Genomic DNA, 15514 nt, shown 5'->3' with positions numbered 1-15514 from the left:
ACAAAAAAATAGCACAACCGCAGCATCCACTGCAAGTGCACTGGAAGGGCGGGGCCTTGCTTTGTGCAGTGGACAGTGGGTTGGCTCCCAATAAGTTACATGCAAATCTGATCTTCAGAAAATGCAGTGCTATTTCATTGTTTCACCTGGGTCCTAGGAACTCCATGGTGAATTTTTTGTAGGAAAATTACTTGTTCATCTCTTACCAGTGGCCACAGTCTCCCAGGAACAATGAGGATTCCTTCCATTAAAATCAATAAACCTTCATTAAGCACCTACTATGTGCTACGTAAACAATAAGTGCTTCAAGCAAGGCATGTTAATGACAGTCTTCAGTCAGTTGTGGAAGAAAGGAAGAGATCACTTATTCTGTACTTCTGTGTGCCTGGCCATTCATAAATATAACTTTATTTCTCATTTATCCTTACCATAAGCCTGGGAAGCTGGTATTATCCTAGCTTTATAAAGATAAGGAAACACGCTTAGAAAAGCAAAGTGGTGTGCTCAGAGTTATAACCATACTAAGTGGCTGAGTTGTTCAAAAACAGGTATTTTGATTTCAAACCTAGGGCTCTGTCAACCACACCACACTGCCTCCCACCATCCTAGAAATCAGGACACCATGTCAGAGAACAACATAGGAACAGGACAGGACTCAGATTTCTCTTATTTTGCCTCCTAATTGTTGTTGTTGACCCTGCCCCATTCACACAGTTAATGATGCTCACACCAGTTCTGGAGCTTAACCAACAGCTCCAGAGATAGTCTGACTCATCCATCCATTCATCTATCTTTCCTTTCCATTCACATTTACACGTCTTGCCATACATACATACATACATCTTCTCATTCATTCTTTTATCTTCCTATCCATTCTTCCTTCTATCCATCCATCTATTCATTCTTCTATCTATCTACCCTTACATCTTTCCATCTATTTATTCATCCATCCATGCTTTCATCTCTCCATCCTTTCGTTCTTTCATACATCCACCCTTTCATCTATCCATCTTTCCATTATCTATTTTTCTTCCATCATCCACCCTTTCAACCATACATCCATCCACTACTTTTTCACTGAACAAATACTGGTTGAGGATCTATCTAAGATGCTGAGGATATAGCAGTGAATAAGGCCAGTCTCTCTATTTATGGAGTTTACAACCTAATAATGAAGAAAAAAGTACAGAAAACAAGCCAACAAATGAATAGACAGTACGTGCTGTAAAGAGAACAAAATGGGATGGTGTGATACAAAGCCACAGGGAAAGGATATACTACTTTAGATGGGGAGACCAGGAAGGCCTCTCTGAGGTGTTCAAAGTGCAAAGGCCCCAAGGTAGGGACTGTGGTCGCACACAGATAGGAGTGTGAGTGAGCGGGAAAGGACTCCACCATGAGATGTTGGCAGTGGCTTGGGTCAAATTTTAAGAGTACCCCGGATTGCTGGAGAACTGGTTGTGGGCATTTAAAAGAGGCAGCAGAGACCAGGGGCAATTGTGGTTCAAGCAGTGGCCTTGGATTGGGGAGGCCGCAGTGAAGGAGGAGAAGAGAGATACTCAAGACATAGAGCCAGCAACACTTGCTGGTGAAGTGATTGTAGGGGTTCAGACACCCCTAGGCTTGGGAATTGGGAAACTTCCTGGATGGTGGTGGCAAGTATGCATGGGGGAAACTAGGAGAGGAAGAGGTAGAGCATGTGGCAGGTGGAAATCAAGAGTCCTGTGGGGCCAGATTAGGATTGAAACACCTCTTCGGTACCAGTTGAGTAAGTCAGTAGGTGCAATATATGTCTAAAGTCAGCAAACCATCCTGACGAGGGCATACATTTCAGCCATTGCTCAGAGCTGTAATTTAATGCTAAGGATTAGACAAGATCACAGGAAAGAGAAGGTGGATAGAAATTCACAGAAGGTTCACACATCATGCCCTAGGGTTCTTCAACATTTAGAGTTCTCACAGAGAAGGAACCAGGAGACTGGTGGAGAGGCCAGTGGGTCAGGACAGACCCCACCCCACTCCCTCCCCCGAGAGAGGGGTTGGTGGATGAGTCCAAGGTGGCTGAGAGTTAAGGAATGGTAGACAGAGTGACCACTAGGATGATTGGGTAGAGGCAGTGAGGATAGGAGGGGTCAGTCTGATTGGAGGGGAATGCAGCGGTGAGGGCAAAGACCAGGGAGCAGGAGAGGGGCTGGGAGCTGGAGAGGGATGTGGAGTAGGAAGAGGATTTTTAAAGAAAAGAAAACAGAGCATGTTTGCTGGCTGAAGGGGGTGATGAATTAGAAAGGGAGAACCGATGAAGCAGAAAGGAGAAGAGACCCATTGTAGGAATCAAGTCCTTGCCATAATGAGTGGGGTGGGATGCAGAGCAAAGAGGATGGCTGGCCTGTCATGGGTGCAGGGGCATTGACAGATCTGGCAGAGGGAGGACACTGAACCACCTTCCAAGGCCCGTCCCCACTGCAGCAGGAACTGAAGCAGATGGGTGCTCGGCAGACATGAGTTCAGTGAGTGCATACGTGTGTGAGTGAGTGAATGCATGAGTAAGTGACAAGAGGAGAGGGCAAGCACATTGCATTTTCCACTTCTCTTCCTTGTCCCTTAGCGCCAGCACTGTTGGCACTGGGTGGGGGAGGTAGAGGCACGGGGCCCTTGCTGTGTTGCCAGCTTTGAATCGGCTTCCTCGCTGGGTGCAGTGAACCCAGGATGTCTTGGCTACAGCAGCAGTAAACGGAGCAGTTCACATTGTGGGGTGCAAGAAAGAGCTGGAGTAGGTGCTGGGGCTGGTTCTGGTGCAGGCCTTCCGTGCACATGTGGCTGAGGGCTAATGTCTTTCCCTCTCTGCATAGTAGTTTTTTCATTTGGGAAATGATGGTTGGATTAGATACTTTCTTAGTTTTCTATTTTTTTTTCTTTGCTTTTTTCCTCCCTCCCTGTTTCCCTCCTTCCCTTCTGCCTTTCCTCCCTCCTTCCCTCTCTCCTTCCCTCCCTCCTTCCCTCTCCCCATTGACCTGCCTGGAGACGCCTCGCAGGTCTGGGCAGTAGTAGAAGTGGTTGGAAGCTGTACTGAGGAGTCACAGCTCCCAAACTTCTGGCTGTGTGAGCATATGCAAATCCCTAGGCCTTGGTTCTTCACCTGGAAAATGGGCATAATGGGAACAACTGCCTATGCAGTTCCTGTGAGGGACAGCTTGTCAGGGTGGGGCCCCAGTGTCTGGGGAAAGGACACTGCTCCAAATGACACTGACTGAGGGCCCCCAAAGGAGGGGCCTTCTGAGCTGCCACTGTCCTGCCCTGGCTCCACCTCCCAGGGCTCACCCAGTGCCGGCCCTGCACACCCTTCTCTCTGACCCCAGCCCCATGTGGGTGCTGCACCCCACCTCTCACTGTGTGTCTCCAACAGGAAGTGAATACTCTGGCAATGCCTATGGCCACACCCCCTACTCCTCCTACAGCGAGGCCTGGCGCTTCCCCAACTCCAGCTTGCTGAGTAAGTCCCGGGGGCCGCCCAGGCCCTCTGCGTCCAGGGCAGGTGGGGTACAAGGCTGGGCCAAAGTCGTCTCAAACCTGGGAGGCCCAGGTTAGACCAGGGCCTGGGGAGACAGGTGTTACTCATAACTCCAGCGGGAAGGCAGTGTGCCAGGCTGTGGCCAGGTCTTTGGGGCAAGAAGGTAGGGCTGGGGGTGACGGGGGTTGGGGGGGAGACTTCCCTGCCCATCTCTCTCCTGTTGCCCAAGGCCATGTCTCTGAGATCTTTCTATTGAGGAGGATCCAGGGCTCAGGAAGGGCCAGGGTGGATTAAGAAACCGCATTGTGGATGCCACACCTTCAGAAGCTCACAGTCCAGCAGCACTAACACTGCTGGGCTGGCCGCAGAGCGCCCGCTGGCCCTGCCTGGGAGCACGCCGATGGCAACGAGCGCTGCCCTGTTGCCCACATTAGGCATGGAGGTGGCTCACAGTGCTCATCAGGCCCTGCACAGAAGTCCTCTGTTCCACCCAGTCCCGGAAGTTGGCTGGAGATGTGAAGCCTTAGAATCCAGGTCCAGAGAGTGACCTGCGGGCTGCTCCCCACCCCTCTCTTCCTCGGGCCTGGGCTGCATGGAGAAGCTTTTCAGGAAACACGCCCCATAAGAGGGGAACTTGAGGAAACTCACTCAGCCTCCCTGAGTGATGACCTCGGACCAACCTGGGCCAGAGAGAGGCAGTGGTGCGAGCGTGGCTGACCCCACAGGCATCATCGCAGGCCTGGCAGGGCGACCGCTCTCGAGACCCCCTCCCTCTCCTCCCGTTACCTCCTGGCATTCCAGAAGGGACTGCCACCTCTCTGCTCAGTTTAGCCCGAGGGGCTAAGGGCCGGTCACCTTCCCACAGAGCCTCCCCGTGGAGGTCCCCCAACACGCACAGCCCCTATTGACGTGTCAGAAGTTTTGTGTTGTTAATCCTCACCTGAGGACCTTCTCCCCATTGATTTTTGATGTGAGAGAGACAATTGGTTGGTTGCCTCCCACATACTCCCTGACTGGGGCACGGAATCGAACCTGCAACCCAGGCACGTGCCCTTGCCCAGGAAGTGAACCCACAGCCCTTTGGTGCCTGAACCGATGCTCTAACCACTGGGAAACATTGGCCAAGACAACCAGTCAAAATGTTTAATCCCTCTGATTTGGAAGAGGAAGATTCTATGACCTCGCACAGTTTGGGCAAAGCTGGGGAGACCCTGATGATCCCCCGTTGTGCGTACCTGCTCTCTGTTGCTCTCTCTCTCCCTGAAACAAGGGCGTTGAAGGTCACAGTGATCATGGGGGGAGGGACAAGGAGCCACCTTCTCCTTCTGGCCAGAAACTCAAAGGTGAGGTCAGAGAAGGAGGAAACAGGCGGAGAGGAGTTAATCTTTGATGATCAGATAGGCCGGGGGTAAATGATTAACCTGCGCTGTCTTAAAGGTTAGCAGATGCCAGGGCGGCTGCGGTGCAATTTCCCCCTCTGACCAGCCGTGTTGTTGTTATTTTTCTGACGTGTCCAGGTTCCCCATATTATTACAGTTCCACATCGAGGCCGAGCGCGCCGCCCACCACCGCCACGGCCTTTGACCACCTGTAGTCGCCATGGGGACAGTGGGAGCGAAGGAGCCGCAGGAGGACCAGGTCGGGGACGCCCGCAGAGAGTCACAGAAAGGAATCTTTATTTATTACACGAAAACAATCACAAGTCCTCGCGCAGGTCGCACTCCTGTGTGGTTGACCTAATGAACCGTGAAAGACAGGATGACTTTGCAGAAGGCCAGACTGTCCTCCGGGATTCCTCGTGAGGCGGAGTCCCAGGGAGGGACATCGCACCCCGAAACACGCAAAACTGGAGGAATTCGGGGAGCAGAGGAGCGACGAGCTTGAGGGGATGGCAGGCGGCCCCCAGGGGGCTGAGGGGCCCAGGCGCCTCTGAGGCTCCGCCGTCAACATGCTCTAGCGGTCTCTCCTGGGCTGTTAGCAGTTCCGTCAGGCTCACGCGTCGCCGCACGCGTCGCAGCCATGGGAAGGCTGTCCCCACAGCCACTCTGAGGGTCACTCACTGAGCTGCCCCAGAGTTGAGGCTCCTGCTGTCCACCTCCCCAACCCAGCCTGCTTGGCTCCGCCTGCACCTCCCCCTGGGCCACAGGCTGAGAGCCTGAGAGCCAAGCCCAGTCAACCAAAAGCTCCACTGGCGGTTCAGGGGCCCTCCTCTGCCTGCTCTGTGATGCACCAGCGCCCCAGCTTCTCCTCCTGCAGCTCGTCCCAGAGACCAGCCTTTGACAGCTGGACACAGACTTTCCAAAGGGCCCAGCGCAGGGCAGGCAGAGCTGCTGGGGACCCCTGTCCCTCCCATCAGCCCTGCCTTGGCCCAAGCCCCCCCTCCCACCCCACAGCCGAGGAGGCCTGCTGCCACCCCAGCCAGCCACGCAGGCTCCCTCTGCACCTGCCGCTCCCGCCCAAGGCCTGACTGTAAATACTGTACATGCAGCTCTGATGGGCGCCGCTCCCTCTGTCCACCAAGACTGTGGCCTCTCAGTGAAGTGTCTCCCTGCCATGTTGGGCTTCCCTCCCCGATGCTTCTTTCTTTTTTAAAGATGCCACTATTGCCACTCGACTCAATAAACCATTACTCCATTCCAGGCTTCGGGGCTGACTGGGAGGCATGGGGGAGGGGGGTGGGCTTTGTCCAGAGAACCTCAGGCCCAGCGGACACTCACTTTGGGGACTGGGCTGCCCAGGAGGCCTGACTTTGGTTGTCGCTCTGCCCTGACATGTTTCAGGCCAGGCACACACCCATCCCACACTTTAACGTCTTCAGCTCCGAGTACCTTCGAGAATTAAACAAGCATACGGCCCGTCCTGGGCCGGTGGTAGACGCCCCACAAGTGGTTGCTGTTGTTAACAGAAGCCAGTGTCGCGGGGAAGCTGGAGGCTGACCCAGGAATGGCAGTGCACAGAAGCAGCCTGTGACCCTGTGGTATGAGGGGGACTGGGGGAAGGGGAGTGAGCAGACATCTACTGGGCTCTGCTGTGCCAGGCACAGGGGGGAGGCCTCACATCAGTGAAGGTGGGCTTAGCCCCATTGTACATGTGGGCAAACTGAGGCTCAGGAAGAATGAAATCCAAGCGTGGAGGCAGTGGGCTCAGTCAGGTTCTCTTACCGTAAGTCCAGTACTTTCAGCCAACACCATAGAGCCCTGCCTGGTGCTGGAGGGACCTAGATGCAGGGCGCCACGGAGAGGCATGGGGTGGCAGTGCCAAAAAGTAGGGAGGGAGCCCGCAGGGACAACCTCTTTCTAAGATACGTTAGAGAACAAGGGGGCACATACCATGGTGGCTTCCGGGGCTCTGTCCCCAGCAGGGTGCTGGGTCCCCCAGGGGCTGTCTGCTGTCCACAGGGACCCTCTCTGATTGACCCTGGAACGAGAGGCAGGGCTGTGGTGAACTTGACAGCTGCAAGGACAGCACCTGAGGCTGAGTCAGATGGAAGAGGATTCCAACCTCCCTTCTCCCCCGCCCCTCCCCACCCTGCCCCCTGCACACACACCCAGTATCCAGGGACTCCAGGCTGGAAGGGCAAGGGCTGAGAGACAGGAGAGGCCAAGATGCCCACCAAGGATGAGGACAGCAGGAAGCTACGGGCCAGAGAACGTTCCCATGGGAATAACTGGTCCCCATCTCTTCCCAGAGGTTTGAGATGAGGCTTGTCCTCAATAACGGCTTCCCTCTGGCCACGAGCCTGGTGGGGGGACTGGGCCCTGTATCCCTGAGACTCCTCGTGACCCTGAAACGCTGGGCTCCTGAGGCCCTAAGGCAGCTCCCACCTGGTTCTGGGGCCACAGTGAACCCCCACCCAGGAATCACTGTGGGGTGCATGGCACCCAGGGAGCCTGCAGAGCGATCCAAACACCGGTACCCCGGCCGCCCCTCTCCCACCCCAAGTGGCAAAGGGGCTTGGCTGTGCTTGTGCCATGGTAACTGAGCCACTCTTCCTCTTTCTGAGGCCACCTGGGCACCCAGGACACTGCTCTGAGGTGCCGGTGAGTGTGGCTGGGCCAGGTGTGCAGCCAGATATTCCCTCCGTGGTCAAACCGTGCAGCCAGCGATGTCCTGGGGGAGAAAGACGACTTGAGGTGCTGTTGGGAGAAGCTGGAACTTGAGGGTGTGAGGAGAAGGTGAGAAGGGCAGGGGGGTGCAGGGCAGAGTTGGGAGCCACCTGATGGGGCCTGTGTGTGGGGGACGGGACCCATCACAGCGGCCCGAGGGAGGGGCTGGCTGACTGTGTGGCATTGTTGGGCCCTGGTTCTCCAAAGGCCTGTCTGAGCAGGGTGTTGGCAGGAGAACTGGGGGAACAGCATGGGCCTGAGGCATCCCCAGGGCAGGGAGGGCCCACCTCGCCTGCCCCTGCACACGGAGCAGCCCCTCTCCGCTGTAGACAGGCCCCTCTGCTTTGAGGCCACTCTCCCTGGTCCCTCATGCTTCCCATTCCCTCCTCAGGGCCCCGTCCTCCCTGCACCAGCTGGGCCAGGCTGGCCTGCAGCCCACAGAGGCCCCGGTGGGGAAGGCAGCCCCTGCTGGGTGGGAGACAGAGCAGCTCGAACCCTCCCTGGGCCCACAAGGAGGGGCAGAACCCATCTTCCCACGGTGGCTGGAGCTGCTGAGACCCTCTGTCCTGCAGGCTGGGGACGGGGCAGCTGGGAGTCCTGCCTCCGAGGCCAGGCCCTGGGCTGGGTCCAACCCTCGCTTCTCTAACATTCCTGCTGAATGTTGTTACTGAAGAACACGAATTCCCTGCCCTGCCTTCCCAGGGCCACACTCAACCCTCAGACAACCTCAGGCAGGGGAGTTGGTGCCCCAGCCCAGATGGGCCCACCAAGGGCTCCCTCTCCCTCTGCTCACCGCCCTCCTACCCCCCATGCACCTTTCCCCCACACCCACCAGTCTTTCTGAGGCGATTCCTGGTGTCCCTGTCCTGGGGTAGGCACAGGAGGAGGGGGCTGACCCCCAGCTGCTTGGGGGCTCCCTCCTAGCCCTCCTTCACCCGCCACTGCGCTGCCCCCTCACCCCGCCCTCCGTCACCCTCAGAGGTTATGACAGCCCTTCACGTAGCCGTGCTGTCTGTCTGTTTGTAAAACTTCTCCACATCCATTTCTCTCTGATTCGGGACATTGTCCCCATTTTGCACCTGGGGAAACTGACAGCAAGAGATGACCTTTTCAAGGTCGTTTGGAGGAGCTGGGACCAAGCTGAATCTGCACCCTCCTCAGAGGCGTCCGATGCCTGGATGTGGCCTCGGGCACTTGGCTGTGTGGGGAGGGACAGAGCTGCTGGCTCCCAGCGGTCAGCCATTAGGCCCTCCGAGAAGTGCCAGGTGGATGCATTTCCCTTGCATCCTTGGCCCCCCTTCCCTCCCCAGCCTTCAGGGCCACGCGCACCACCATCTGAAGGACGACCTGTGATGCTCCTGGGCCCCAGCTCCTATGTCACCTCCGACAGGCATGACCAGCGGAGCCGGCCGTGGCTGTGGTGCTGGTGAAAGCAAGGGGCCCCGCCCCACAGAGGCGACTGACCTCCTCCCTCTCCCCTTCTCTTTCCTACCCCCTCTCAGTTTTCTACTCCGGTCCCTCTTCTCTGGGTCCCAGCAATGGGTCCCTCTGCTGTCGGGTCCCAGCAATGACTCCTTTTGCAGCCCATTGAGAGACCTTTGCACCGCGGGTGTGGGAAGGGCTCAGAGGCCCCACGCCTGGTCAGGAAAGCCCCCTGCCCCGTCTCTCTGAACTCTTATGCTCCTCTTGGCCTTCTTCCCTTCCTCTGGCTCCTGGGGACTAGGACACCCCACAGGGCTGTTTCCTCCTGGTGGTCCAGACCCCTCCTCCCCACCCGCTCCTCCCGACAGGCCCACACTACCACTCGCCCCTGCTTCTCCAAGCCCCTGGGACAGAGCCGGTGCCTCTCCCTGGAGACTGGTCCCTGGGGCCAGCATGCTCCGTGGACAGCACCCTTTCTCCTCCTCTTGCTGGGCAGCGACGCCAGGCCCCAGCTGAGGAGAGGCTTCCTGGAGATTTGGGACCCGGCTTGGGTCTCCTGGGGGTGGGAGTGGGGCGCTGGGGTGGGGGGGGGGCGCCTCCATCTGTGCCGGTGGCAGCGGGCCAGACCGGGCAGGGAGGTGCCGCCTGCGGCTCTCCCAGGGAAATGTGATTTCCCCGAGTGAAGCGGACTGTGCAGTGTGGAAATTGGCTCTTTTCTGAGCGAGCGGCTGTGGTGGAGTCTGCGGGCTGGGCCGCGGGAAGCCACGCTGGCCCCTGGGGTGCGCTGGGAGCAGCCATGTGCTGAGAACTCATTAGGGATAAATCAAAGCAGCACCAGCATGGAGCCAACACCCCCCCCACCCCACAGCCCCCCGCTGCGGTGCCCAAGACCCCCACTGCCCCTCCTCCTCCCCAGCCAAGCACCTCTCTGATCAGAGAGCTAGCTGGCCACGCATCATAGTCAGACACAGGCCCTGAAATCCAGGAGCCAGACCTGTGCACTTACAAATAAATGTTTGTTTGTTTCAAGTTGGTTTGCTTTTTTGGGGGGTGGGGTGGGAGGATTCATTGGTAGCAAGCTGAACTGACAAGAGAGGCCTTGCTAGAGCCTGAACTGGGAGCTCACCTCCCAGTCAACTCATCTTCCCTCCACCCTCCGGCTGCCTTTCCACACCCTGCCCCAGCCTCCCGGGCGCCAGAGGGGAGGCCCAGCTGTGGGCCACCTTGGTTCCCCCACACGTACCTCTGGAGAGGTGAGAGGCCCAACCCACCCACCTGATCCCAGGGGCCTCCCTGTGCAGAGCACAGTGTCCAGGAGGGTGAATTCGGTCTGAATGGGAACGCGACCCCCCACCCAAGGTGAGGGCAGGGGAAGAAGGAAGCAGGCCTCTTGCCAATCCAGGGGCTGGGCTGTGGGGATCACTGGGGCTGCTCCTTACTGTCCTCATAACGAGCCTGGCCACACATCATCCCTTTGTTCCAGGTCCCACTGTTAAAGAGCCAGGGCCTGGACCTGGACCTGTCACCCTCCCCGCTAATGCCCCGGGGGGGGGGGGGCGTGATTCCTCAGCTGTGAAATGCCAGGCTCAGGCCAGGATGTCGCCTGGGTCAGCGCGAGGCAGTGCAGCCTCATCTGACTGGTTCAGGCATGAAGCCCTCTTTCTCCCAAATTCCCCAGGTAACTTTCCGCTAAACCGGAGGCGAGAACCGCATTCCCACATTTGGAATCCGGTCTCTGGGGTGGGGGGAGGGCCTAGGGTCCCGCCTCAATGGCAGAGCCACGCCAGGCTGGGGCCGGCACCCAGCACACGGGCCACAGCCATGCGGGCTGTCACCAGAAGTCCCCTTCACAACTCGGAAGTCTGTAAGCCGCCCACTGTGTGCCAGGCCCTATGATGGGTGCTCGGGAGGAAACAAGATGAGTCCAATTGAGTTACAGCCCCCACAAACAACAACCCAAACAACACAAAACCCCTCGGAGCTCAGACAGGAGACCTTCGTGAACGTCACCTAGAGAGCAAGGTAGGGGGCCAGTGACAGGCGTTAAGAGGAGCGACATAAAGTGCTGCTGGGGTCAGGTGATACTCCCAAAGCCCCTTTGTCCCGGGCCTTTCTCTGCCCCTCCTGTCCCCTCCAAACAGCAGCCACCAGGAACCAATGCAGACCCTACACCTGAGCCTCAGCCAGGCACTCTCCCTGGAGAAGGCTTCTGTCCCTGTGTTTCTGTGTCGCAGGGAGGGCGGCTGGACCCAGCACCCTGTCACCCACTGCTCCCGTGGAGGCCAGGCCCGGCCGGGCACTCTGACCAGAGCCTGCACCGAAGGCCTGGGCTTTGCTCAGAGCTTCTCTGCTCCACGGCTGGCAGGGAGGAGGGGTGGTGTCTGGGGCTTGACACAGACCAGCAGCTGCCCTTCCCTATGTGATCATGGCTGGTCCCCCTTTGCCTACCTGCCCAGCCATTTGACCTCAGACCCAAGGAGCTGGAGGGAAGAGAGGAGGAGGAAGGTCCTGGGTGGACAGCGGGAGAGAGGCCAGGAGGGGAGACCGACATGGAGGCTGAGGCCCCCCTGGCTGTGAGCTTTCGGTCTTGTCTCCTCCTCCCCATAAGCTGCGGCTCAGGGTGGGGACAGGATGCAGGCCTTGGGGTCAGGCCTCACCTCCCAGATCCCTTCCTCCATCTCCGTTTCTTCCAGCTCTACGTGGAGGATAGAGGATAGAGGGAGGCCTGGGGCTGCAACACGGAGGGGAGCAGGTGCCTCCCCGGCAGCCGGCCAGGGTGGGAGCTGGGGGTGGGCCAGGTCCCAGCTAAGGCTCAGGGCCTATCTGAGCATGTCGCCCGCTAAGGAGGAGCTGAGCTCGGGGAGGGGAGGGCGGGGAGGTGAATAAATAATAGGAAATAAAACTTCATGAAGCAGAAAATAAAAGGCAGATTATACAGATGTGGCAATTTGAAGGATCATTGCCTCTGTCCTCTTTTTAACTGCTGCATCTGGAGTTTTGAAGCGGCTTATCCTTTCCCTCCCTCTGCCAGGTCCCCGCCTGGCTGGAGGCCCCCACGGGGCCAAGGCACGCTTGGGGACAGCACCTCCAACGACTCGGCTTCCAGGACACACTGCCAGGCCCCGGACAAGCCACCCACTGTGTAGGAAGCTGTGTGCAGGCTGGGCAGCAGGTGGGAGGTGGCTGGGTGGACCCCCAGTGAGTGTGTTTGTGAGGGAGGGGCACGTCTCAGAGAGAGCAGAGTGTGGGTGAGGACAGGGTTGGTTGTGGGCAGTGTGGACAGGCCAGAGGGTCGGGAACAGGGTGAGGGTTTGGGGTGGCAGGAGAAAGGGTGCCCCTGGCTAAGGGGGTGGATGAGGCTTAGCTGGATGGGGGTGACAAGGACTCTGCATCTTCATGCAGGCAGCTTTTTTCTCATCTTCATCAGAATTCATTTGTTAAGCCCCAATTTGACACTGTGCCAGGTGCTATATAAACAGACATGGTCCTTGCCCTTAAGGAATTTCCAGCCTAAGACACACACACACTGACATTTTGTTTGTCTTATTTTAAATATTAATGTATTCCCCACCTTGTTCCAGAGGGTGAGACAGCTCACAGGAAACGCACATCGTGAGTCAGGTACGAAGAAAAAGCACAGCACGGGGACCTCAGGAAACGGGGGGAGTGGTCAGGAGGCGGGCAGCCCGGCGGAGCTGGACCTGGGCCTCCAGCCTCTCGGTGGCCGGGTGAAGGGGCTGCCGGGCACTTCCCCAGTTCGTCTGCTGGGCGCAGGAGTCATTGCTTCTCTGTGCCTGTCCCTCCCGACCCTGTCCCGTCACCCCAGATAACCCAGATAGGGACAGAGAGACCAGAGACCACCTTGTGCCCGACACCGAGGTGAGGAGAGGCTGGCCTGGCCCCAGCTCCTCGCCATCCTGGTGTGCCGTCTTTCAAAGCAGCGAGCAAACCACCGCGGAACCATTCATATGCACAGGGCTCAGGAGCAGACAATGCCAAGGTCAGACTGAGGTCTGATAAGTAACGTCTGTATAGAAATGGACCATTTCCGGGCGGATTTGTTGAGGGGCCACATCCCGCAGGCATTAGAACTCCAGCTCGGACCTTCAGAGCAAAGATGGGGTGAAGGCTGTGATTAGGAGAGTCCCAGAAGTTCCCCAAGGGCCTGCAGGCAGCCAGACTTGTGGAAGGGCTGAGTTCAGGGGTGGGAGGACCAGGAGGAGGAGAGACAGAAGACAAACAGGCAGGTAGAACCAGGAGCACCGGGGCGCCACACCTGAGGGAGGACAGACTTGAGGCTCACATTTTCCACCCTCGGTGGGGCCCAGGGGATGCCAGGCTGCCTGTGCCCTCCTCGGGAGCTCATGCTCTCCTGGGAGCAGAGGGGGGAAGAGGGCTGTGGATGCGGTATGACAGAGAACAGCTGGGAGCAGGGCTCAAGCAGGCTGTCTGCGGGAGGTGGCACTGGCGACAGTGGCTTCTCCTCTTCCCGCTCCTCATACACTTACAGTCTCTCCACAGCTGGCCCAGTCCCATCCTTTGGGGAGTTTGCCTCCACCCTGCCCCACTCCCATCTCAGAAGATGGCTTTTAATGACCCGAAGCTCCTGACCCTACTGATGGCCTCAGAGATGGGCCATGGCCCAGGGTAGGCTGCTCAGAGGAACGCTCCAAGGAGCAGCTATTGTCTGTGCTAGATCTGCACAGGAGAGGGATGCCGCTGAGCCATTTTGGCTCCAGGAGGCTACCCCTGCCTCCTCTGCCTGGGAGATAGAACCAGGGAGATGGAGCCTGGGAGATGGAGCCAGGGAGATGGAGCCACCTCACCTGCCCTGAGCACAGGTCATCTAGTTATTGAAGCCGGTCGATGCCCTTTCCCGCTAAAGTGAGTCTGAGTTGAGATATGCTATTTGCAGCATCCAGGCAGGAGGAGCCGTGTGCAAAGGCCTAGCCTCGAGGAGGACTCACACGTCTGAGGGCAGAGCCTGAGCCTGAGCCCAGAAGAGGGGCAGGTGTGTGAGTGAGGCAGCAAGGCTGGGCACTAATGGCTAACCTGCCCCACACCCTCCTGTGCCAGGCATTGTTCTCAGATGCCGACGTGCATCACCTCACCGAATCCTCCAGGACCCGGTGAGGTAAGCAGTGTTATTAGCCCGTTTTATAGGGAAGCAGATGGAGCGCAGGAGCTAAGTAACTGGGCCCCGGTCAGGCACAGGGACAGCTAGCACTTGCTCCCGGGCAGTCGGCTCCAGGGCCTGCTGCCCAGGCCCCAACGATGGCTTTGCCCAGGTTGCCCGTCATATGGCCGACGGGGCCAAAGGTCACTGAGAGGGAAGGAGGAGGAAGGTTGAGAGGCCGTGGCCTTGACGATTGAGGGTCCTCCGGGTGCTCTCTTGGGTGGTACAGTTTAGGGAGGGGCAGGTGGAAGCCTCTCAGCGAGTTGTGGCTGGGAGGGAGCCAGGAGCCAGGGGAGGGAGGGAAACGGCTAGAAAGACCATCTTTTTCTTCGTGAAGGGGAGACTTGAAGGTGTTTGCAAGGCCAGATGGTGAAGGGGGTGGAGATTAGGCCCAAGGAGCAGCCAGGACCCTGAGGGAGACAGTTCATGGTGACGGGAGGAGCTGGTGGGCTGTGTGTGGGCTCAGGGGAGGGATCAGCTCAGGAACACAGAGAGCACTTCTCACTACTGAGACAGAGGAGGAAGGGACAAGTAAAGGTGTGAGGGACAGGTGAAGGTGTGAGGGACAAGTAAAGGTGTGAGGGACAGGTGAAGGTGTGAGGGACAAGTAAAGGTGTGAGGGACAGGTGAAGGTGTGAGCCACAGTTGATGGTGAAGGATGCAGCATCCAGAAGAGCTGGAGGCACAGGTGTGAGGAGCCATGAGAGAGAGCAGGCAGTCTGGACACCTGTAAGTCCCTGGGAGCACCTGGGGGCAGGGAGAACAAGGGAGGAGGAGAGCCAGGTGTGGGATCACCACCTTGTCCCAGGTTCCAGGCTGCTGACCCCCCCACACACACACACCTCATTTTTTAAATTTATTTTGGCTTACAGCATAGTTGCACTAATAGCAAGAGCATCTCCAGGCCACGTTCGGACCCTGCCAGTTGGCCTTACTCACTCGAGTCGTTTTGTCCTCTGAAAGCAAGGCTCCTAGGCTGTTTCCAAGCCCTGCACGTCCCTCTTCCGCTGGAAAGCCACACTCCTGAGCTTCCGGTGAGGTCCTTGGGGATCTGGCCTCGGGCCCTTCTTACATTGTGCCTTCCTCAACCTGCCTGCCCCACCCTCCAGCCCAGCTCCTTCCAACCCCGACGCACCCCATTTGTTTCCTTCTGACTCTGAGCCCCCGGAGGAAAACCCCAGGCCAAGGCCGTGCGACCTTTTATTCTTCCGCGGTGCCTGGCAAACCACAGACAGAGGTTGTCATCAGCAGAAAGCCAGACCTGGCCGATGCTGAGACAGGAAGAGTCCAGTCCCACCCGGG

The 15514-nt window shown here is 57.9% G+C and overlaps 1 protein-coding gene across 7 annotated transcripts in view; it reads left to right on the top strand.

Moving 5' to 3' along the window:
* The window catches only part of PAX8 (paired box 8), a 49639-nt gene extending 44412 nt beyond the window's left edge, over positions 1–5227 (top strand). For 5 of the 7 annotated variants that reach the window (XM_036311644.1, XM_036311640.1, XM_036311647.1 and 2 more), the window contains 2 exons: positions 3404–3490; positions 5026–5227. In XM_036311644.1, coding sequence (XP_036167537.1) covers positions 3404–3490; positions 5026–5102 — 164 coding nt within the window. In that variant the 3' untranslated portion in view covers positions 5103–5227. The remainder of the gene's footprint in view (positions 1–3403; positions 3491–5025) is intronic. The other 2 variants (XM_036311642.1, XM_036311643.1) reach the window with 1 other exon arrangement.
* The last annotated feature ends 10287 nt before the right edge of the window (positions 5228–15514 follow it).

This window comes from Myotis myotis, unplaced genomic scaffold (genome assembly GCF_014108235.1).
Source record: "Myotis myotis isolate mMyoMyo1 unplaced genomic scaffold, mMyoMyo1.p scaffold_m19_p_59, whole genome shotgun sequence".
Classification (NCBI taxonomy): Eukaryota; Metazoa; Chordata; class Mammalia; order Chiroptera; family Vespertilionidae; genus Myotis; species Myotis myotis.
The sequence above is the reverse complement of the archived record's forward strand: the minus strand, read 5'-3'. Positions and strand labels throughout refer to the sequence as shown.